Here is a 25,276-nt window from a genome sequence, read left to right on the forward strand (position 1 = left end):
TTTTACAGCTAGCTTTCCTCATTTTACAAATGGGATACGCAAAGTCTACAGACATTTGTCTTCCTCAAGGTCACAAACAGAAGGGTTCTTGCAGCAAAAACAGGATTAGCATCCAGACTCTCAACTCCACTCCTTGAAACACATCTCACAGCCTCTGTGAACTGACATTGCAAAGAAGCAGTATGACTATCTGGGCAACCGGGTCTAGCTTTAGTTTATATGTCTAAAACAAGTGGCACTTACCTTTGTTTCATTTTTCTTGAGAAATCTAAATATTCCATGTAAGGATTTATGTGACAAATAGATACAACAAAGATGAATTTGTTTGGCATAAACAATGTTCCATGTAAGTGCATCTTATCAACTTCTGTGAAATCCAGACAGTTCAAAGGAGTTAAAAGAAAGGTAACTTCTTTTTTTTTTTTGAGACAGAGTCTTGCTCTGTTGCCCAGGCTGGAGTGCACTGGCACTATCTCAGCTCACTGCAACCTCCGTCTCTCAGGTTCAAGCCATTCTCCTGCCTTAGCCTCCCGAGTAGCTGGGACTATAGTCGTGCGCCACCATGTCTGGCTAATATTTGTATTTTTATTAGAGACGGGGTTTCACCGTGTTGGCCAGGCTGGTCTTGGACTCCTGACGTCAGGTGATCTGCCTGCCTCGGCCTCCCAAAGTGCTGGGATTACAGGTGTGAGCTACCATGCCATGCCCTAACTTGTAATTTTTAAGCATACTGCTGCCAGGTGTATTCAAAGGCTAAAGTGGAGCTACATTATGAACAAAAATTAATTTTAAAATGACATTAGCCTTTTAACAGATTATTTAAATAGTTTATTTTTGTTAATGATAGGAATATTTTCTCAGTAAGTTCAAACCATTTTATAACAGGGAAGAATAAGCTAGTGTTAGATCTGGAAAAGTTAATACAGCATTATCTTGAAATTTTAGGGATTAAAAAGTGGTTGACTGGAACTTCACCTTTTTTAACCAATGTTAAAATAAACATATTTGAATAGAAAACTGTATCTGGTTCTTTCATATTTCAAATGTAAAATACTTTAATAGAGAAAATTCCATTTTCTGCATCTATTTAGACGATATTACAATAAAGGCAGTGTGGATTGGAGAACATAGCTAGTGAGATTAGGTAACATAAATTTAAGAAGAAATTAGCTTTTCCATATGAAATAAAATCAATGATCACATAAATTTAACATGATTATGAGGACTAAAGTAAAAACACAAAGTACAATATAGCTTTCGGTTTCTTGTTCGGCACATATATTAATAAATTTTCAAACATCAAACAATATAACACCAACATCTACTAAAACCAACTAGCACAGTAAGGTTACTAAAGCTTAGTTAATTATTAACATCTTAAAAGTCTAGTTCCCATATGAATTCTGTAACCAAGAATATTCTCTGTACTGTGCAAGCTGGTCAAAGCACCATCTTTTTCAGGATTCTCCAGAATTCGTAAGTATTTCAAAGTTAACTCATGTCGAATCCCACAATTCCTTATTGAATGTGGTGGACCTTCTGAACAGGGCTTCATTTATGAGGCCATATGCATATACTCATCACAATTTTGAAAAGAATGGAAGGCCTTCATACATATCAGTTTTTAATTTTATCCAATCATTAATTTTCTGCAGAGTTGTTTTTTCTTGACTTAATATTTTTGCAACTTTTTTCATTTTTTGTTCATTTCTCTCTATGTATTTCAACCCTTCCAACTGCAGCTGATCCAGCTTTTCATTTCGACTTTCATCTAGAGGTATGTTTTCACACATTACAGGATTGAATCTAAAATAGGTGTCAGGAGGTAACAGGCCATCAAGCATTATATGGACTTCTGTTAAAGCAAAAAAGAAAAGGATAGGGGGAGAAGAAAAGAGGGGATAAAGTGAGCAATGAACTGTTAACTTTATTTAAAATTATCTTCTTTTTAGGCACATTACAAAGATTCACTAATTTCATTATTCAAACTAACAGTAGAAGTAATCCATAGTAATGGGTAAAACTACAAGATAAAATTCATCTTCCAAAACACATTATTCTGTGAAATTAGTTTACTTGTTCTATTCTCTCTATGCTTTTGGTCATACCGTTCACCACTGCTGAAACGCCCTTTCCAATCTTCCTTTTTTTGTTGTTTTTAATTTTTTGGGATCATCTTCATTGACATATCATTTACATCCAGTGCAATTCACCAATTTTAACTGTACAGTTTGACGAGTTTTGACAAATGTATACACTTGTGTAAGCACAACAATCATGACATAGCCATTTCCATCACTGTAAAATTTCCTTTAAGCCTCTTTATAATTGGTGCCAGCTTTCCCTTTTCTCGAATTTCATACAAACAGAATCACAAGTATCTACCTTCTTTTACATGGCAAAATACTTCTGAGATTCATCCATGTTGTAGCATAAATCAGTAGTTCCTTTCTTTTCATTGCTAAATGGTGTTCCATTGTATAGATACAACACAATTTGTTCTCTGCAGTTCTGGTCTGGCTCTCTTCAGTTTTTAGCTACTAGAAATAACCCTATTATAAACATTTACACATAAGTCTTCATGTGCACATGATTGCATTTCCCTTGGGCAAAAATGCAGGAATAAAATTGCTGGTTCATATGGTAAAGGGTATACTTATTAAAAAAAAAAAAAAAAAAAAACCTGCCACACTGTCTTCCATTTTTATATTCCAACCGCTAATATATTAGAGTTCTCACTGCTCTACATCTTTGCCCAAAGTTAGTATGTCAAGTCTTAAGTTTTGCATTGCAGAGGTAGTGTTATCTTGTGGTTTAATTTTCATTTCCATAATGACTAATTATGTTGAGAAGGTTTTCATGTACTTATTAGTCATTTGTATATCTTCTTCAATGAAGTGTCTGTTCAAATCTTTTGCCCATTTTTTCACTGAGATCACTGTGTCCTATCTATATGACAGTGGTGCAATCATGGCTCACCGCAACCTCCACCTCCTGGGCTCAAGTGATCCTCCTGCCTTGGCCTCCCAAGTAGCTGGGACTACAGGTGTGTGCCACCATGCCCAGATAGTTTTTTATTTTTCTGTAGAGATGGGATCTCACTATATTGACCAGGCTGCTCTCAAACTTCTGGGCTCAACTGATCCACCCAAAGTGCTGGGATTACAGGCGTGAACCACCATACCTGGCCTATATTTTTTATATATACACACGTATATATACATATATACATGTATATGAGAATTCTCTATATATTTTGAATCTGATTATAAATTTATACCTCATGATGGGTCAGATACATGTTTTACCAATATTTTCTCTTAGTGTATGAATTGCCTTTTCATTTCATAAAAAGTATCTTTTAAAGAGCAGAATTTACAATTCAAAGTCTAATTTATCTCTTTCTTTCCTCTCTGGTTCATATTTTCTATGTCATATCTAAAAAATCTTACCTACCCAAGGTCATTAAGGTTTTCTCCAGCATATTGTTCTATAAGTTTTATAGTTTCAGCTCTTAGATTCAGGTTTCCATCTAAGATCAGGAACAGGGTAAGATGTCTAGGCTCACGACTTCCAGTCAGCACTGTACTGGAGGGTCCTTTTCAGTGCCGTAAGGCATTAAAAGGAAATGAAGGGCATGTAGATTAAAAAGGAAGAAGTAAAACTCTACAGACAACCTGGTTGCCTATGTTGACAATTTTAAGAAAGCTATAAAAAGCTACTAGAATAGGTGAGTTCAGCAAGTTTGAAGTTATATAAGGTCAATAGAAAAAAATTCAATTGTATTTCTGCATAGTAGCCATGAATGACTGTGATGCATTCCAAGTTACTTCTGTGTATGGTGCAAAGGGATAAAGGTCAACGCTGTGGATATAAGTATCTAATCATCCTGGACCATTTGTTGAAAAGTCTGTCCTTTCCCACTGAGTTACCTTAACACCTCTGTAAAAAGTCTTTTGAGTTTACATGTATAAATCAATTTCTGGACTATTACATACCATTGATTTATATGTCTATATTCAAACACCACAGTTCCTTGCTTAAAGTAGTTTTACAGTCTTTAAATCAGCAGATGTAAGTCCTCCAACTTTTTCTTTTTTCCAAAATTGTGTCAGATATTCTAGGTCAGGGGTCCCCAACCCCTGGGCTGCACAGCAGGGGGTGAGTGGCAGGGCCAGTAAGCAAAGCTTCATCTGTATTTACAGTCACTCCCCATCGCTCGCATTACAGCCTCAGCTCCACCTCCTGTCAGATCAGTGGTGGCATGAGATTCTCATAGGAATGCAAACCCTATTGTGAACTGAGTATGCAAGGGATCTAGGTTGTGTGCTCCTTATGTGAATCTAATGCCTGATGATCTGCCACTGTCTCCCATCACCCCTAGATGAGACCATCTGGTTGCAGGAAAACAAGCTCGGGGCTCCCAATTCTACATTATGGTGAGCTGTATACTTATTTCATTATATATTACAATGTAATACTAGAAATAAAGCATACAATAAATGTAATGTGCTTGAATTATCCCAAAACCATCCCTCCCCTCCCCACCCCGATCCGTGGAAAAACTATCTTCCACGAAACCAGTCCTTGGGACCAAAGAGGTTGGAGACCACTATCCTGGGTCCTTTGCATATCCATATACATTTTACAATCAGCTTGTTAATCTCTATCCCTCAAAAGCCTGCTTGGATTTTGACAGGAATTGTATTGAATCTATAGATCAATTTGTGATGTGATACCTTAACAATACTGAGATTTCCAATTCACAAACACAGTATATCTATTTATTTATTTAGGTCTTTAATTTATCTCAGTAATGTTTGGTAGTTTTCACTGTTCAGATCTTGCACATAGCCCACAAATTTTAGTTTCCTTGACCTCCTTGAACTACAAACTTTGTTTCTCCAACTCTAAGAGACTGCCCTACTTTTCTGGTGCCCCCTCCCTATGCTATAGTATAGAAACTCTTTTCAGGCAGCAAACTGGACATTAACAGTGATGACCTCATTCATTCTCCTTTCAGAGATCACTGTCTTATGTTACCTGTTATCTAATGTCTGAAAACCATTGTTCTGTCTACTTTTCTAGTTGTTTAAGGTGAGAGGAAATATCTGGTCACTAATATTTTATGATGTCCAGAAGAGGAAGTCTTCACTCTCTTTTAAAATCTCCAAATCCTATATATCCTTTAAGACCCACATCAAGTCTACTTTACATCTTATAAGCTGTCTACACCAATCAAGTTTTCTCATTCCTCTTCTTAATTCATAGTCTTAATCACTTACAATCATTTACCATTTATTTAGCAATTCACCACATATTAAACCCTATGAAATTGTTGTTTTTGTAGGCCAAGAGCAATTTAGTATCAGTAAGTACATGTTTCAATATAATTCTTGTTATATCTTTTTCAAAGTTAACTGAGTTTATTAAATTTTTACTCATTTGTCTCTAACTAGAGTGCAGGTACACTGAGGCAACATTTCATGTTTCTTGAAAATTCTAAATAAGCCCATTACATGGTTTGCAAAAAGTACAGACTTAACTCTTATGAGACTGCCCGACTAAAGTCACTTGTCTCAGCAAATGGCTTATGGTAAGGATATTTTATTGAGCCATCAGGGAAATGTGAATCAAAAACCACAATGAGATCGCACCTTACACCTGTTAGGTTGGCTGTTATCAAAAAGACAAGAGATAATAGGTGTTGGCAAGGACGTGGGGAAAAGGAAACCCTTGTAAACTATTTATGGGAATGTAAATTGCTACAGCCACTATGGAAAACAGTATGGAGGTTCCTCAAAAAATTAAAAAGAGAACTACCATATGATCCAGTAATCCCACTCCAGGTATATATCTGAAGAAAATGAAATCGTTATCTTGAAGGAATAGCTGCACACCCATGTTCACTGCATTATTCATAATAGCCAAGATATGAAAACAATCTGTGTCCATGGATGAATGGATAAAGAAACGACAGTATATACACACACAAGAATCCTATTCTGCCATAAAAAAGAAGGAAATCCTGCCACTTGCGACAACAGGGATGAACCTGGAAGATATTCTGCTAAGGGGACTAAGCTAGACACAGGAAAACGAGTAGTGCATGGTAACACTTTTATGTGGAATCTAAAATAGTTGAAATAAAAAAAAGAGAGGAGAATGGTGGTTGCCAGACACTGGGGAGTGGGAGAAATGGGGAGATGTTGGTCAAAGGGTACAAATTTTCAGTTATGACTACCTATTAGAGATCTGACGTACAGCATGGTAACTATAGCTAATAACAATGTATTACGTATTGTTTACTTGAAATTTGCTAGGGGAGTAAATCTTAAGTGTTCTTACCAGGCACACACAAAATAGTAACTATGTCAGGTGACAGATAAGGTTATTAGCTGGATTATGGGAATCATTATACAAGGTATACTTATAATAAAACAATTTGTTGTACAACTTAAATATATACAATTTTTATGTCAGTCTGACCTCAATAAAGCTGGGAAAAAAAGAGTATTTCACTGATCTGGCAAAAAAATTTCAGATAGTGAAAAATCTAGCATATGAGCTTTTTTTGGGTTTTCATTCAATGAATAAAAGTCCTCAGTGGGGAGTTTAAGATTCTCACTTATGTTAATGACTTGGCCAATAATATGCTGATATGAAAAGAATGAGGTTCAAATACAAGGAGCTGTTAAGTGTTAATTTTTTTTTAATTTAATAAAACGTTTCACCCAATAACTAAAAACAAAATAGTAAAATGAGGAAAGCTAAACCTCAAGGCAAGGCCCAGTGGCCCATGCTAGTAATCCTAGCACTTTGGAAGGCCAAGGCAGGAGGATCACTTAAAGCCAGGAGCTCAAGACCAGCCTGGGCAACAGAGGGAGACCCCATCTCTACAAAACAAGGTCTAAAAAATTAGCTGGGTGCAGTGGTATGCACCTGTAGTCCCAGCTACTCAGGAGGCTAAGGCGGGAGGACTGTTTGAGCCCAGGAGTTTGAGGCTGCAGTGAGCTATGACTATCACTGCATTCCAGCTTGGGCAACAAAGTGAGATCCTGTTTCTAAGAAAAACACACACACACACACAAACACCTCAAGGCCAAAACCAGAAATTCAACATACGCTCACAGAATGCCTACTATATGCCAGGCACTGGAGTCAACAGCAAACTGGATAAGTCAAAGTAAACTGGATACATTCTTGCCTTGCATTCTTGTGAGACAGAAGGATAAGTAAACAATCAAATATATCATATATAATTATAATGAGATAAATGCTGTAAGAGAAAGAGAAAAAGAAGCAGGCTAAGAAATTAGAGCGAGATGATAAGGAAGATGGAAAAGCAGTCAGGAAAGGTTTCTCTGAGGTCCCTCTGACATTTCAACAGAGACCTGAATGAAATAAGGGTCAAGTGCCTATCTGGGGAAATAGCCTTATAGACAGAGAGTACAACAACTACAGAGGTCCCTGAGGTAGGAGAGTGCTTAGCAAGTTTGGTGACCAGCAAGAATTAAAGGGTGGATGGACACACTTTAGAGAAGGTACTTGAAAGAGGGTTTTAAGAAGGAGACAGACATTTTTTTTTTTTTTTTTTTTTTTTGAGACGGAGTCTTGCTTTGTAGCCCAGGCTGGAGTACAGTGGCGTGGTCTTGGCTCACTGCAACCTCTGCCTCCAAGGCTCAAGTGATTCTCCTGCCTCAATCTCCCAAGGAGCTGAGATTACAGGTGCACACCACCATGCCTGGCTAATTTTTTGTATTTTTAGTAGAGACGGGGTTTTACCACATTGATCAGGCTGGTCTCGAACTCCTGACTTCAAGTAATCCAACAGCCTCGGCCTCCCAAAGTGCTGGGATTACTGGTGTGAGCCATTGTGCCCAGCCTAATTTGCATTTTAAAAGGATGACTTTGGCCTCTGTATGAAGACTAAACTATAGGGGCAGCAAGAGTAAAAGCAGAGCACATTCTCATTCCAGTTTGCCTTCACAGTATTAAATAATCGAATGCCCTTTACTCTAAATCTTTGCTATCATGTATATGTTTGAACCAATCTGACTCCTTTTGTTGCTTTTCCCTTTCTTAACTGGCTTCAGAGTCTCCAACAAAATGTTGTGCTATCCAGCTTCAGGCACTTCTCCAACAGTAAGTGGGCAAAGGGAGCACTAGCTTTCAAATGGAAAACGGTCTCTGTTCTAGTCACCTAAGAAGAAACAAGCAAGAAAGGAAAACAACAAAATGTTTGCTCCCATATCCTTCCTAAACCCACAATACAGACATATCATATGCCTTTGCAGTTAGGACCAACATATGCCACCAAAAAACTGCTAGAATGCTAGAAGTTGAAGTATTTTAAACAGTAAACAAGACTAACCTTCTGTATCTGTAGCACTGTTGATAACATTAGAAAGTTTGGTTTTCAGGCTTGTGTGTGTTACCGTGTTTCTCACATCACTCTCATAACGTCCGGTGCCCAGGGATACTATGCACTCTAACGGGACATCTGGCCAAAGACATTTACACTCATGCATAGCTAAAGCCGAAGGGTTATTCAGAAGCAAACCTCCATCCTGCAAAATACAAGTTAAAAAAAGAAACTCTTAAAACTGACTCACAGGAAAAGCTGAACTATGTAATAAGCTAAATAAATTATTTAAAACTAAGAGGTTCCTTAAAAGTACATTTCTTTATTTATAGACTACAGCTGCAAAAAAATTCATGTGAAGACTCATTGGCCTCATAAAGAAACTTCTTATTAAGTTTTCCTTTCCTATTATGAAAGTTCTTTGAACTTCTTAGTTGCTTTGCATATTTTGCTAAAAAATATTGAAATGAACTGAATTACTTTTCAAAGACACATTATCTTATTTAGTGGTTAATACAGGTTCTACTTAAAGCCTAACAGAAAGAACTGTGGTTCTACCAAACAATTAAAATTAGTTCTTCTCTCACAAGTCAAATATAACCAAATAATTCTAAGTTAGTTGAAATTCTATTAACAATACAATTTCAATGGATCACATTCATTATAACGCAGATACAATGTAAACAACATAGACAAAACTTTATATTTCTAAGTATTTATCAATAATCAAGATTATTTTGAAGAATTCAAAAGGAAACAAAGGTATTAATAAAATATGCTGATAGAGCACTATAAAAATGTACTAGCATAAAAGTAGATAAAATTATGGTCAAACTATAATAAAATATACTGTAGAACCATATGAAAATATGTTACATCATCAACATTATATTGTATTTAAAATCTAGAAAAATACGCTGAGCATGGTGGTTCATGCCTGTGATCTCAGCACTTTGGGAGGCCGAGGCAGGAGAATCACTCGAGTCCACGAGTTCAAGACCAGCCTCAAAATTTCAATTTCAATTTTTTAATTTCATGTATGATGATTTCAGTATAATTGTAAGAAGTCTTCACCTAACCCAGGTCACCAAGTTTTTCTTCTAAAAGTTTCATAGTTTTTGTTTTACATTTAGAACTGTGATCCATTATGAATTATCTTTGTATAAGGTGCGAGGTTTAGGTCACGGTTTCTGGGGTGTGTTTGTGTGTGTGGTGGGGGGTTAGGGGAAAAGAGAGGGAGAGAGAAAGATGACCAATTGTTTCAACACAATTTTTGCTGAAAAGACTATCCTTTCTCCATTGAATTGCTTTTGTATCTTTGTCAAAGATGAAATGGCCATATATGTATGATCTATTTCCGAACTCTCTATTTAATTCCATTTATCTATATATCTATCTTTATGCAAATACCACACTGATACAGTAGCCATGACTACTGTACCTCTAGAGTAAGTTTTTAAATTGAGTAGTGTGATTCCTTGAAACTTTTTATTCTTTTAAAATTGTTTAGGCCAGGTGCAGTGGCTCATGCCTGTAATCCTAGTACTTTGGGGAGCCGAGGCAGGCGGATTGCCTGAGCCCAGGAGTTCAAGACCAGCCTGGACAACATAGTGAAACCTTGTCTCTACTAAAAATACAAACAATCAGCTGGGGGTGGTGGTGCGCATCTGTAGTCCCAGCTACTCCGGAGGCTGAGGCAACAGAATAAATTGAACCTGGGAGGTGAAGGTTGCAGTGAGCTGAGATTGTGCCTGGGTGCCAGAGCGAGACTCTGTCTCTAAATAAATAAACAAATAAATAATAAAATTGTTTAAACTATTCTCATTCCTCTGCCCTTCCATATAAATTTTAGAATCTGACTGTATAATTTTTGAAAAGTCCTACTAGAGTTTTGATTGGCATTGCATTATATTTATAGATCACTTCAGGAATAACTCACATCTTTACCATGTAGCATCTTTCAATCATGGTATGCCTTTCCATTTCTTTAGGTCTTCTTTTATTTCTTTCATCTTCTGTTTTCAACATACAGATTCTCTATGTTTTGTTAGATTTATACCTAAGTACTTAATTTTTTGGATCTACTGTAAACTATACTGCTTTTGTTACAATTTTGATTTCCAATTATTCTCTGCTTGTATACAGGAATATAATCAATTCTCCCAAGTAGTTTTCTTTGTGGAAAATCATCTACCCCACCATTAGTGCTCTGGCTTGAAGGTCCCATTAAAAACATCATATAGGATTTTGCCCTACTAATGAAGTATACTATTGTTACTAAAATTTCTCATGGAATGTGAAGAACACTCCTCATCTTTTCACAAATTTTTGCTCAGTTATTTTAGGGGGAGTGGCAGTATTTTGCAAACCATAGATTATGGTAAGTCTTCATTTATGGCATTACAAAACAACTTTCTCAAAAACCTGTATCTCAAATAATACTCTGGTTGGATCAATAAGCTCACATTAGGAGGCAGCTATCAATATATAGAAATGTTCCTAAATACTAACAACACTTTCCAGAGAAAGTTAACTGGCTCTTTAGTTATAGAATAACCAGCCTGAGGCTAATGGACCTTTATTATGGCAAATGTCATTTATCACCATTTATCACCAATGTGTAGCTTTGTGATACCCTTGAGATAACTGGGATACACAGGGCTGTGTTGACGTTCAGAAAAGCAGTTTGCCACATCTTTTTATTGCTTGCTCTATTCTCCATTTTAGCATGGGTGGTTTGTTGCCACATTTACTCCAAAAACCTATTCATCCAACTACTCTTCAAGGTCACACATTGAACTTTGTTATCAAAATGAATGGAATCATATAGCATAAGTTTTTTGGGTCTGGTTTCTTTCACTTAGCAGAATGCTTGTGAGATTCATCTATGTCTCTGTGAATGTCAGTAATTCATTCCTTTTTATTGCTGAGTAATATTTCATTATTTGAATATACCATAGTTTATCCATTCACCAGTTGAAAAGAACTAGTTTTAAATTTAGCTATCTTTATACATGTGTTGAAAGTAATAAATTGGATAGGTATTTATATTTGTATTGCTGAACTTTGTAAAAATCTAGATTCCTTCAATGCAGGTGGTAATAATTAAGCTATTTCCTAAAGGCTTTCTCATGTACAAATTTGAATTTAATCCTTTCAACTTTTTCCTTTGTTTTCAATTAACAGATTATTAGAATGATACCTATCCTGTGATAGAGGTAACATTTAAATTCTAATTTGGCAGAAAACATTATTTTTTTACTAAACCATTTAAATCTTAAATTCTATACTTGTTATACCCTGTGTAACTTCTAATCAAGTAGGTATTTTAGATGAAACACATTTTCATTATATAAAAGCCTATATAAGGATGATCAGAAAAGACAAAAAAGGGAAAAGATGAAGAGGCAAACAAATTTTAGCAAGAAACGATAACTGCAAAATCAATCCCAAATCAAAAAACTGGCAGGTTTCCTGTAGTTTCGCTAACCATTTTTCAAAGTAAATTTCTGTTCCTTAAACTTTACTCACGTTTTATCAAAACAGTGCAGCAGTTAAGGTTTCTGGGCTCACTCTAATCTAGTGGTGAGGCACACTAACTCTTAAGCTCTCTTTTATAGTTAGCCTCCTCTTTTCAGATGCCTATTCTATCAATACGTCATTGGGCTAATGTTGGGTCTGTGGTAGTTCCTGTAGCCTTTCCATTCATTCAAGTATTCATATTTACAGTTATTTTTTTATAGATGGCATGTGCCAGGCATACTGCTAACTGCCAAAGTAAAATCGACTTGATAAATGACTTGATTGAATAATTTACTTATTATCTCTTAGAGGAACACACAGATTGTGTTTGAACTGCAGTATACTATACATGTGCTTAATAGCCTAAAATTTACAAATACATTTTATTGCTTTTAATGTATATTTAATCACTTCAAATCCAAAGTCAGAACACGTACCAGAAAGTAAGCGTTGGACAACGTCGATATGCCTTTTTATTATCTTATTCTGACTTTTTTTCTTAGTTTCTTTTAAAATTTGCTTTTTATTGTGGTAAATTAATATAACATAAAATTGGTCATTTAAATGATTTTTAAGGGTACAATTAAGTGGCATTAATTATATAATGTTTTGTGAACATCACCACTATCTACTTTTTTTTGAGGCAGGGTCTTGCTCTGTTGTCCTGGCTGGATAGCAGTGGCATTCACTGTAACCTTTAACTCCTGGGCTTAAGGTGATCCTCACGCCTCAGCCTCCAGAGCAGCTGGGACTACAGGTGTGGACTACCACATCCTGTTAATATTTTTTTCTTTTTTTGGTAGAGACAGGGTCTCACTATGTTGCAGCAGGCTGGTCTTAAACTCCTGAGCTCAAGCGATCCTCTAGCCTCGACCTCCCAAAGTGCTGGGATTACAGGTGTAAGCCACTGTATCTTGACACTACAGTCTATTTCCAAAACATTTTTACCACCCATACTCTGTAACCATTGAGGAATCACTCCCCATTTTCCCTTCCTTATCCCATTTTCTATCCCTAATCAATGACCCAATTTTTATACATCAAGTCAGATGACAACTTCTTTGTTAAGCTGACCCTGACAGAATAAATCACCTCTATAGTACTTCTTAATCCTGTACATATGTTGATGGTTAAATTTTCACCTTATTCTATAACTGGGTTTACATTCTTTTGTCTGAACTATTTGAGGGCAGGATCCAGGAAGCACAAACAATATGCCAACTATGGTTAAAAATCTTTATATCCTTCCCAGCTAGCACAGTGCCTGACACTGAGTAAGCACTCACTACATTTCTGTCCATTTATAATGAAAATTATTAATTGTGGTTTGGTATAGGCATAATTTAGCAGGTGTCAGCGAGGTTCTTTCTGCTAAAAACACTCTTTACCTGTAATGTTTAAACAAAAATTTCATAATTTATTTATGTTTATGTATCCTAAGCTCTGAACAAAAACTTTTATGATGTAAATAAAGCCTGGTAGGAATAATATGTATATCAGAATTGGTCATCAAAACCTCTAGTGTAAACTAATTTATTAGATTCTTTCTCCAAAGACAGGAATGAACAATTTAATTCTGAAGGTGGAGATGGAAAGAGAGATGGAATAATTTTGTGTAAAAAGTAGTACTTCCATGTACATATTATGCTACTACTTGGGCAGATGGGGAGAGATTGGGAGCTACTCACAAAGAATTCTTCTCACTTTATAATTTTCTAGGACTTCTAATGAACCTTATAAATTTTGTAATACTCTTCTTCTTATAGTCAAAGGCAAATGAAATCTCCCCATTCACCTACTCATAACTCTTAATTATATCACTACTTTCAATAATTGCTCAAATAGAATATTAATTAACGTCTACTACAATGGATACAAAGTAACTACATTAAAACATATGTCAGATGTGACAGCTAAAAGGGATTTTCAAAATAAGACTGGTAATAATTGAATATAATTATTAAAAGAATTTAGGATGAGAAGGTTGTAGTAAGTACCATACTTTAAACTTAGCAAAACTTCTGAATGGTTAGAAAGAATTAGGACTTCGCTTGAATATTTTCTTTGTTTAAGCAACCAAGATCATTCACACCTTAAAATATTCCCATCAATCTTCTGAGTTGTCATTTGAAGGGAAAAGTACCCCATTTCTTCTTCAAGTCTTGGAAGAGAATATACAGTAAGAAAAATATTTCCTTAAGTAGGTTTCTTGGGCTCCAGATTCCATTTGAATACTTTTATTAATTAAATGTGCCAATGTTTCTGAAGCTTATTTATTTATATGAAAGTACATTTTTTGCCCATGTGGCTATATGCTTTACATAAAAATTTATGTAAATTATAAATAACATTTATTTATTCAAATAACCTTAAGAAGTTATTTTAATCTGTGGCTCAAAATAAGTTGAAGGATTACGGTCATCAATATAAAAATGTCTAAGCATGAACAGAAATATCACTAATCTATCTGAAATGGAAAAGGAACCGCTAAATTACTTTGGTATATATATTCAACAGTACTGAGTTAAACTTTAGAACTACTTTCTCTTAGGTAAAGAATAAAGAGCAAATGAGATAACTTCTTTTGAAATGTGGAAAACACATGATCCCCAAATGTAATTATTTAGTATTTGAGACTTTCACTAATTGGCATAACTGAAAGTTTGTAGCACTATATTAAGGTTATAACTTAGAAATCCTATTGTATTTTACATACACTGTCTAAATTATTTCTCAATTTATGACACAGTACATACGAATAGGGGGAAATCGCTGTTAAAAATAATAAGCCACATATTAAAATAAAAATTTTATTTTGACCATTAAGTCCTGAAATCACTATCAGAATCTCAGCAGCCAGTACTTTCTGCCTGAGGGGGTGGAAGAAAGAGAAGAAAGGCAAGAAGGGGAAGTGCCTTACATAATTCAACAATGACTGATTCTGCAAAGTAAGAAATGGTTTGAACTGACTCCAAAGACAAAGGAATCCTATTTTAATCTCTTAGCTACAAATATTATATTACTTAAAGATTAAAAAGAAAATGGGAATAGCTGACCATAACATTTAAAAAATATATATAAGCTATTGTATCAAAATGAGATAAAACTGATAAAAATGTTTTAGTTATAATATTGACATTTACATTTAAATGATCCATTTGAAAGTTTTGAAGTTTATATTGTTGACATGTTGTTTATATAGATCTATGTATGAGTTTTTGAATGCTACCTGAATATCCCTGTCAACAGTATAAGATTTTTTTCTCAACAGATATCTGACCAAATAAAGAGAGTAGACATACTTTAGGGACTACAGAAAAACATCAAGATTCCTCTCATTCTACTCCTTTAAATGAGACATAATATCAAAAATTAAGCATATATAAAAATACAAGCTTTCAAAGTATCAGCTCTAAAGCTTTATTAGCATTTAGTGTAAGTTATGAATTAAGATTTCCATAAAGAGTTGGAAAAACTTGACAGAGGAAAAGTGTAAATGAGTTTACATAACATAAAAAGAATTTCCAGAAATAATATTCAACTTTACAAATAAAGAGTATAATTACAGACAATATCCTAACCCTGTAACTTAAGAGCTGTGATGCTAGTCCAGTTACTTAACTTTTCCTAAGGTGCGAATTCCTTGTTTGTAAAATGGAAATAATTCTACCTTATAAGTAGCAAGGATGGAATGAGATAATGCATGCACAGCACTAAATAAGTGTCTGGCACACAGCTAACTTAATGAGTATTTATTATTATTTTACTGTATCCCTTTCTTCAAACTATGCCCACCCAAACTGTCAAACAGACTGGGTTCTGCATTTTCAGGGAGTGTATATCGGTTTTAATTTTTATCATGTTTGGAAAGCTAATCATACATACTCTCACTTTTCCATCAAAATTATCATAATGGGCTACGAATCACACTATATAACACACAAAAATTTTCCCAAAATGTGTTTGCATGTCAGAGGCTTGTTAAGAAAAACAACAAATAAAAATATCCTAAATTGTTCCTCTTCTGACATATGAAGACACAAAGAAGAAAGTCTCCTAGGTTGATCCTTCTGAAGATCAATGACATTTAATACGTGCTGATTCTTTTAATCATGTAAAATTTTAAAAGATAAGACATACAAGTCAACTTACTTGATGAAGATCATTTCCCAATGCATATTCTGCAAAGTAGCCTGGAGCAGCAGATGAGGCTCTAATGGCCTGCCACATTTTATACTGACAGCCTCCCAAATAATGAGAGTTGTTTCCAGGAAAATGACCATAGTTTCTGAACACAAAAGCTTTGGGTGTTATCCCTCTATTTACTATGGTACTTACAGCAGCTACCTAGTAAATAAAAAGGTGAACAATTCCATCGTTAACAGTAATATATTTGGGATCTGTAAAAATTAAATACTATTTAGTAGTATGAATGAACAATCTACAACTCTATCAAATAAATATGTGTAACACAACTATAATGTTGAAAAAAGAGAATCAGATCTTTTAAACAGGCATTTCTTTGTGGGATAATAGATATAAAGGCTGAAGCAATTCTGAGAAATTTATTATAAGAGAATAATAATAAGAGATTTATTTGACCACCATTCAATTTGATTTAAAAAATATTCAAAAAGGCAAACATTTCTAGACTTTTACTTAATAATTGACAAAACAGTAGTAATGAATAAAAACTGCTTAAAGGCTGGGTGCAGTGGCTCACACCAGTAATCCCAGCGCTTTGGGAGGCCGAGGAAGGTGGATCACTTTAGGTAAGGAGTTCAAGAGCAGCCTGCCCAAAATGGTGAAACCCCATCTCAACTAAAAAGACAAAATTAGCTGGACATGATGGCGGCGCCTTCCAGCTACTCGGGAGGCTGAGGCAGGAGAATCGCTTGCCCAGGAGGTGGAGGTTGTAGTGAGCTGAGATCGCATCACTGCACTCCAGCCTGGGTGACAGAGTGGGACTCTGTCTCAAAACAAACAAAAAAAAACTGCTTCAAGATAAGTACACTATTATCATAATATCACTTACAAATTAGTCTTTGTTTCTGTGCTCTATGAAAGTATTTTGACTTCAATAAAACTGAAATGTAACACTACACAATCAATGCTTTCAGGTCACAATTATTAAAACCTGGTAGTTGGGTAATGTTCATTAAAAAACTGTAATGTCAACCATCTCAGGTCTCAAATTTTATCATTGTTGGTTAAATTGACATGAAATGTGCTGTTTTGTTAATGATCTGTAATACAAACTTAAGAGGCTGACAGGTATTGATGAGGCAAAAGTTAGTGTCCTATGCCAAGTCCTGCCAATTGTTTTGATATTTAATAAACAAAGGTCACATGCCAAATTCCTGTGAGTAATCCAAGTCTGTCTCTAGGCCACTATGGATAGGCATTGGCCATACACTAAAATCCAGAGTCTTTCTATAATTGGAATATAAATATGGCTGGATTAAGAAAACATATGAGTGGCTCTCCATTTATCATGATTATTTACTTCTTAAGATGGCTAAAGTTCTCCATAAATTTTATTCAAAACTGACAACTTCCATGATTTAAACCAAGCAAACAAACACGGAGCCTTGGAGATACAGGGGAACAAGCAAGAGGCATAGAGTGCACCCTAGTGTCCTCTCCAAAAGAGCTAAGTCATCTCTTCATCACAGCCTCTGAGGCCCTGCGTCTGATCTAATTGGCCTACTGCTCCAGCCTCATCTCACGTGCGGCCCTCGGATTCTGAGGCACTAGTCTTCAAGAACTCTATCATTTAGTGGAATTCTCTATGACTCTTCCTGCACAGGCCATTCCCTTTGCCAGGAATGCTCCTACTCAATGGCCTTCACACTGACATCTCAAATCTCACTTCCTTAAAGTAGCTGTCCCTCACATCCCTTTAAAAGTATGCTTTCAGAAAACTGCTTTTATGCTCCATAGCACTTATGTATTTCAGGGAAACTACGACATGTCATCTTTGTGATTATTTCATTAATACCTTTGCTGCCCTACAGAGCTATAAACCCCATGTCTGCATTTGCCCACAAATGAATCCAAAGTGCCTAGCAGTGGGTGCATAATTAATACTTGCAGAATGAATCAAAGTATGAGTATGCCATAAAGAGCAATAGAAGGAGCTGCACTTGTTTGATTTTTCACGGTTACAGTTTGTTATCTGAGAATAAATACAAGCTGCATGAAATTTCTAGGCACATAAATTCTATTCTTTAAACAAGTAAATTAAACAGAACTCAAGCAATACTCAGATCATCGGGTTTCAAACAAATAAATAAATGAAGAGTCACACTGAGACACATCTAAGTGACATTAAAATTTTACTGGGGATTCAATTTGTATAACAATATAATCTAATATAGTCATGCACTGCATATCAATGTTTTGGTCAATGATGGACCGCATATACAACAGTGGTCCCATAAGACTATAAAGAGGCTTCTATGCTGTATTTTTTACTGTATCTTTTCTATAGATATTTTTTATTTAGATATTTGTATATCTGTAGATACGTAAGTATTCTTACCATTGTGCCACAATTGCCTACAGTATTCAGTATAGTCACCTGCTGTACAGGTTTATAGCCTAGGAGCTATAGGCTACACCATGTAGTCTACATGTGTAATGGGCTATACCATCTAAGCATGTCTAGGTATACTCTATAATACTTGCACAATGACAAAATCACCTAATGACACACTTCTGAGAATGTATTCCCATTAAGTGATGCACGATTGTATTATATGTATCTAAGAGGCATATAAAATTTCTCTTTAAAAATCTAGGGTAAGAAATGTCATAATGTTCCTTAAATCACTAAATTTGATTTTTTAAATTATGATGAAATAATTCTTCCTTATTTTCAGTCTGACTTTCATGTTCTTCCATTTCTGTTATAGTCTTACTGGATTTAGAAAAGGAATAAGGATCATATCCTATCTCTTCATACAATGACTCAATATATAAAAAATTAATTAATCTATAATACCTTAATAAAAGGGCCCTCAGGGCCGGGCACAGTGGCTCATGCCTGTAATCCCAGCACTTCGGGAGGCCGAGGTGGGCAGATTACCTGAGGTTGGGAGTTTGAGACCAGCCTGACCAACATGGAGAAACCCCATCTCTACTAAAAATACAAAAAAATTAGCCAGGTGTGGTGGCACATGCCGGTAATCCCAGCTACTCGGGAGGCTGAGGCAGAAGAATCACTTGAACATGGGAGACGGAGGTTGCGGTGAGCCAAGATTGCGCTATTGCACTCCAGCCAGGCAATAAGAGTGAAATTCCGTCTCAAAAAATAAAAAAAATAAAATAAAATAAAATAAAAGGGCCCTCAGGACAAGTGCTTTCACCAGACCTTCAGATGGAACTAGGTGTTATATTTAAGAGACTCTAAGCTTACCTTGGGACATGTGGGGTTTCTTGCTGTTTCAATCATCAGTGCAGATCCCATTCTATCCCTTTATTAAAGGAGAAAAAATAAGTTATATCAAAATGACTTTATCTCCTAACAACCAGGAAACATAGAGTATGCAATTATTGTTTCTCCATGGCTTCGTCAAAGTGCTATGAGGGAAAAAATGTAAGACTCTCCTCTAGGAGGCTTATAATCCCATTAATGCACATGAAACAATATGCAGTTATTTATCAACCTCTGATTCAAACTGCAAGTATCTATAGTTCTGAAGTGGAGCAACCAATAGAGGGACAGTAACTGGAAAAGATGCAGGAAATTAGCTTGAGGAAGACACTGAAAGACTTCAAGGCAACATACTTAAAGCTAGGACGTATACAGATTAAAGGCACAAAGGCAAAAGAAATCTGTTGTTTTCAGGGTCCTGCCAATAGGATAAAGGAGCTGTGTTGAGATAAGACTGCAGAAGTATGCATGGGCTAGTTAGAGTAACCAGGTGAGGACAATGAGACTTGAAGCTTGTTTTAGTTGGTAAGAGCCAATGTCATCAAGAAAAGTGCTTTGAAAATCATCAGAGTTGGCATTTGAATTACTATGACATTACAGAAATTGTCCTTGGGCAGCAATTTTTGCAATTCCATAGTAAGAGAATTTTATTCCAATGCAGACTTTTCCAGACTTAAAAATTATGTATTTTCCCTATATTGAATACAAAGGCTATGTATGGTTTCACCAACCTTCCTCATGAGTAAAACCATTTTCTAATGTGTTTTTCAAACAATACTCATGTTTCTCAACTAGAATATTAGTGAATTTCATAAAAAGAATATTTACAAACTGCTTAGTGATCTACCCTTTATAAGCTTTAATAAATATCAATGTAAAGTACTTTCCAAAATCGACAAGATCTTTTGTCTTCCCCAACCTTATCTATACATTTCTACCACATGAAGATCCATGCATTTTATCTTTTTAAGGTTGTCTTTTCATAGAATTCTTACTGTAAAATTACATGAGAAATCCCAGAAGCATGCTGCTTTCACACTTTTTGGCAAAGTTCATATTTATTTATTTTTATTTTTGTTTAAATCTTGATTTTATCAAAAGCTAGAAAGGTTTCAGTGAATTAACTTATGAATATAAATTTGTAAAGAAAGTAATGGTAATTGTTTATTTCTGAGATGCCAAAATATGAAAAAAAAAAATCAACATGCCTAGATTCTACTGATGCCATAAAATAGTTCCCTTAAAATAACACAAAATTATCACAGGAAAAAAAAAAATCCTCTCAATAAACAATGAGGGAAAAAAAATGCTATGACAAAAAAGGTCAGAAGGTAGGTAGAGAAGAATATTAACAATAATGGCACCCAGTGAATCATAGTCCTGGTATCCATGTCGTTGTATATAGTCTCTTCCTACAGACTCTTGGTTGGCGTGGCTTTCAGTCCATGTGACCTCAGCAAACATGCCATTAAACTGAGGCTTGATAAGTGCTTATCCACTGGGGCTGAGACAAAGCTTGGGTAAGAATGACCAGGTGGAGAGAGAGACTTCCCAGGCCCATTAGCTGAGTCACCAAGTGAGCTCAGTCAAGAACAGAAGAAACACCCAGTCAAACCACAGAGCCATGAGACTAAATAATCATTGCTTTAAGCCACTAAGTTTTGGAGTGGCTTATTCTGCAGCAAAGGCTGAATTTGAAAAAGCAGAGAAAGAAAAACAACTAACCACACTGATAAAATTTATCAGTGTTAGGATTAAAAATAAAGAAGTTTCTAGAAGAGTAAAAATGAGACAGCAATACACAAATATGCAAAGATACACTCATAAGTAACAAAAGGAAAAAAATTTCATAGTAGAGAAACTGGTTTTAGAATAAATTTTTAAATTTTCATTAAATAATCTTAATAAAAAGAATTGATTAAATGAATCTGGGAATAGATATGAATTATATATATATATATATATATATGTATATATATTTTTTTTTCTTTTTTTTTTTTTTTTTGAGACGGAGTCTCACTCTGTTGCCCAGGCTGGAGTGCAGTGCTGTGATCTCGGCTCACTGCAAGCTCCACCTCCTGGGTTCATGCCATTCTCCTGCCTCAGCCTCCCGAGTAGCTGGGACTACAGGTGCCCGCCCCCATGCCCGGCTAATTTTTTTTTTTTGTATTTTTAGTAGAGATGGGGTTTCACCCTGTTAGCCAGGATGGTGAACTATATTTTCTAATAGACACAAAAGATGTGAAAATAAGTAACATACAATGATAACGGATGGGAAGATTTCACGATTGGAAAGATGTCAATGTTCCACAAAATAAGTGATACGTTTCATGTAATTTCCATCCAAATACCAGTGGAATATTTTTTTATGTGATAAAAGTAGCCTAAGATTAACTTTGAAGATTAAATGAAAATTGTGTAAAAGAAGAATAAGGAGAAAAGATTTGCTATGCTATATCATTATAAAAACATTATGCAAAGGTTCAACAACTAAATTTGCAGAATTTGTACAAAAATAAATCCATAGAGAAACCAAAAACTTGAACATAGATTCTAATATAGGTAAGAATTTCAAATATGATAAAGATGATGTTTCAAATCAGTTAAAAAAAAAAAAAAAAACACTTGGTAAAGGGAGCTGGGACATTTGGATTAACATTTGATTAAAAAAATAAAGCTTGATTACCTTACAACATATATCACAATAAGTTTTAGGTAACTTCAGAATTACATATAAACCGAAAACTTTAGAACTAGGAAATAATACAAATATTTACCTACCTTCAGGGTAGAAAAGACTTACTTATTTTTTTTTTAATTTAAACTTTTAGTATAAAGAGTATGCATGCAGGTTTGTTAATGGGTAAACTGTGTGTCACTAAGGCTTGGGGTCCCAACAATCCTATCACCTAGGCAGTAAGCATGATACCCAACAAGTGGTTCTTCAGCTCACACTCCCCCTCTCCCTCCCGTCTAACGGTCCCCAGTGTCAATTGTTCCCATCTTTATGTTCATGTATATTCAACGTTTAGCTCTCACTTGTAAGAAAGAACATGTGGTATTTGGCTTTATGTTTTCGTGTTAGGTTGCTTATTATAATGGCCTCCGGTGCCAACCATGTTGCTGCAAAGGACATGATTTCATTTTTTTTTATAGCTGCACAGTATTCCACAATGTATATGTACCACGTTTTCTTTATCCAATCCAATGTTGATGGGCACCTAGGTTGATTCCTTGTATCTGCCATTGTGAACAGTGCTATGATGAACACATGAGTGCATGTGTCTTTTTGACGGAATGAATTATTTTCCTTTGGGTATATACCCAGTAGTAGGATTGTAGGAAAGACTTACAAACATAAAAGTTAAAAATCTTTAAAGGAAAAGATTTGGCTAAATGAAGATGTTTCAATGCTCTACATTAAAAAATTATTAATTAGAAAGCACTTTTTCAATATATGGTTAATATATTTACAACACATTGAGGAATATCCCATGAGAAAATAGGCAAAAATTATGCCCTCAAAATTCACAAAAAAATAATAAAAAGCCATGAAAAACCAAAACTAAGTTCAAACTCATCAATAATGAAAGTGATACAAATTGAAACATGAGTTTCAAAATCTCTCAAACTAATGTCATTTTAAACATTAAGTGACTGGTGTTCACGAGTATTTCATGAAACAGAAATACATGTTGATGTTGCTGGATGAGTAAGCTAAAACCACTGTACTGAAGAACAAATTCAGCTATGTATGTATCAAGATTGTTAAAACACGCATATCCTCTGACCCACAATTTTACTTCTAGAAAGTTACCTTATCTTTTTCTAAAAGAGGATTTGTTAAATAAAAAATAGTACATCCATAAAATGGTGAAGAACCATTAATATATGTTTCAAAACATATTAACTGACATAGGAAATCATCTGTGATAAAATGCTAAGTGAAAACGCAGGACTCAAGACTCCATGTGCATTATCTGAATTTTGTGAAGAGGATGGATACACCCACACTCACAACTACACACATATACACTTGTCTATCTGTAAGAAATTACAGGAAAAAATACATCACCATGTTAATAGTGCTTTTGTTCTTAGTGGGATTATAAATTATTTTTATTGTTTTCTTGATATATTTTCTATTTCCTATGTAATAATTATTTTAAGAAGACATCAACATTAGACCCAATAAATATGCTTCTTATATAGTCACCTACTGATATATTCTGAAATGTGAGAAGAAATTTAAAGTTTTCTATGACAGCATCGTTCATAATCCCAAAAAATTAGGAACATAAATGTCCTAAATGTCCATAAAAATCCTAAATGGAAATGATTAAGAAAATGTAACATCCCACTCTGGAGTATAGTGTAGTCTTTAAAAATATGTCAGGAGATTTTAAGAATGTTTGGAAAAAGGAAAAGGATACAAATTTACAACTACAATCTAATCTCAGCTATACAAAATGTTTATGGTCTAATAAAAAACTAGAAGGAAATATATTAAAGTCTACAGCTCTGAATAATAGGATTGTGGATGATTTTATGCTTATATTGTATGCTTATATACACTTTGGGAGGCAGGCGGATCACTTGAGGTTAGGAGCCTGAGCAACATGGTGAAATCTTGTTTCTACTAAAAATAGAAAAAAATTAGCTGGGCATGGTGGTGCACACATGTGGTCCCAGCTACTTGGGAGGCTGAGGTGGGAGGATCACTTGAGCCTGGGAAGTTGAGGCTGCAGTGAGCCAAGACAGTACCACTGTACTCTACCCTGGGCAACGGGAGTGACAGCGTGTGTCAAAAAATAAATAAAAATAAAAATAACTGAATATTTTAGAATGACTTGAGACATTTAATATGTTAAGTAAAAACAACAGGATGCAAATATCTCATATTTTTAAAAAAAGGCAATTGTAACTTTTACATGCAAATCTCACACACACACGAACCCCCCAAAACAATTATTAAACTATGATTCACCAAAATACTAACAGTGGTTATCTGTAATTAGTAGAATAATTTAATATTCTTGATATTTTTCAAATTATGCAAGAATATAATTTAATATTCTTATTTTTGAAATTATAATATGCACATACTACCTATATAATCAGAACATTTAAAAAGAGTAATTGTAACTTACCGAAGAATGTTTTCCCATGCTTGACTGTCATAAAATGCATGGCTCCAACTCATTTTGACTGTTCCAACAATGACATTTTGTGAAAATACATCGGATCCTAATTTTCGATAAAGTTCCTCACATTCATCCAAGGGCATATGAAACAATCCCAACATGAAAGCTAATATGGCACCTGGAAAAAAGAATTCTTAGTTTTTATCAGTGTTAAGTTATAGCCCTTATGCTGATAAGATCTCCTGAATCATAGTTTTGGCTTAAATTTAGAGTTGATACTTTCTAGCTATGTCACCTGGGACAAATGACTTTCCTTCTCAGAGCCCCATTTTTTTCACATGTAAAATGGGAGTAATAAGAAAAACTAAAATTCATGTCTCTTGTACTGGGTTAACAAATGTAAAGGGATTTACTAGGTCTCAAAAAGGATTAAATGAATGCTCAAAAAGGATTAAATAATGAAAATAATAATTTAAAAATATTTACAAATGTGTTGTTTTACATTAAATTATATATAAGATATGGTAGATAACTCACGTTCTTTCTAACATCAATAAATTACTTAGTTTTAGTCTTAAAATATGGTATATTTGACAACTCACCAAGTCACTAAGCGATTCTCCTTCAAGTTAGTCCTAGGAACCAATGTAATTAAAGATATTAGGTACTCTTGGATGTCCTTTTAAACAGCTGATTCCATATCTAGCTATAATTGGTAGGACACACTGCCACCTAGTGTGCCTAAATGGCATAACCATGAACAAAAGAGAAACGGGAGGAGAAAATTTTGGGGTATGGAGAGAGGGC

At 34.9% G+C, this 25,276-nt stretch overlaps 1 protein-coding gene across 3 annotated transcripts in view; it reads right to left on the minus strand.

The window, feature by feature from the left end:
- Window positions 1-805: 805 nt before the first annotated feature.
- The window catches only part of PNPLA8 (patatin like domain 8, phospholipase A2), a 50,081-nt gene continuing 25,610 nt past the window's right edge, over window positions 806-25,276 (minus strand). For all 3 annotated transcript variants that reach the window (XM_065542460.1, XM_065542461.1, XM_065542463.2), the window contains 5 exons: window positions 24,476-24,647; window positions 19,308-19,365; window positions 16,040-16,234; window positions 8,375-8,570; window positions 806-1,855 (listed from right to left, as the gene is read on the minus strand). In XM_065542460.1, the coding sequence (XP_065398532.1) occupies window positions 1,581-1,855; window positions 8,375-8,570; window positions 16,040-16,234; window positions 19,308-19,365; window positions 24,476-24,647 (896 nt within the window). In that variant the 3' untranslated portion in view covers window positions 806-1,580. The remainder of the gene's footprint in view (window positions 1,856-8,374; window positions 8,571-16,039; window positions 16,235-19,307; window positions 19,366-24,475; window positions 24,648-25,276) is intronic.

Source organism: Macaca fascicularis, chromosome 3 (assembly GCF_037993035.2).
Source record: "Macaca fascicularis isolate 582-1 chromosome 3, T2T-MFA8v1.1".
In the NCBI taxonomy this organism is placed as follows: Eukaryota; Metazoa; Chordata; class Mammalia; order Primates; family Cercopithecidae; genus Macaca; species Macaca fascicularis.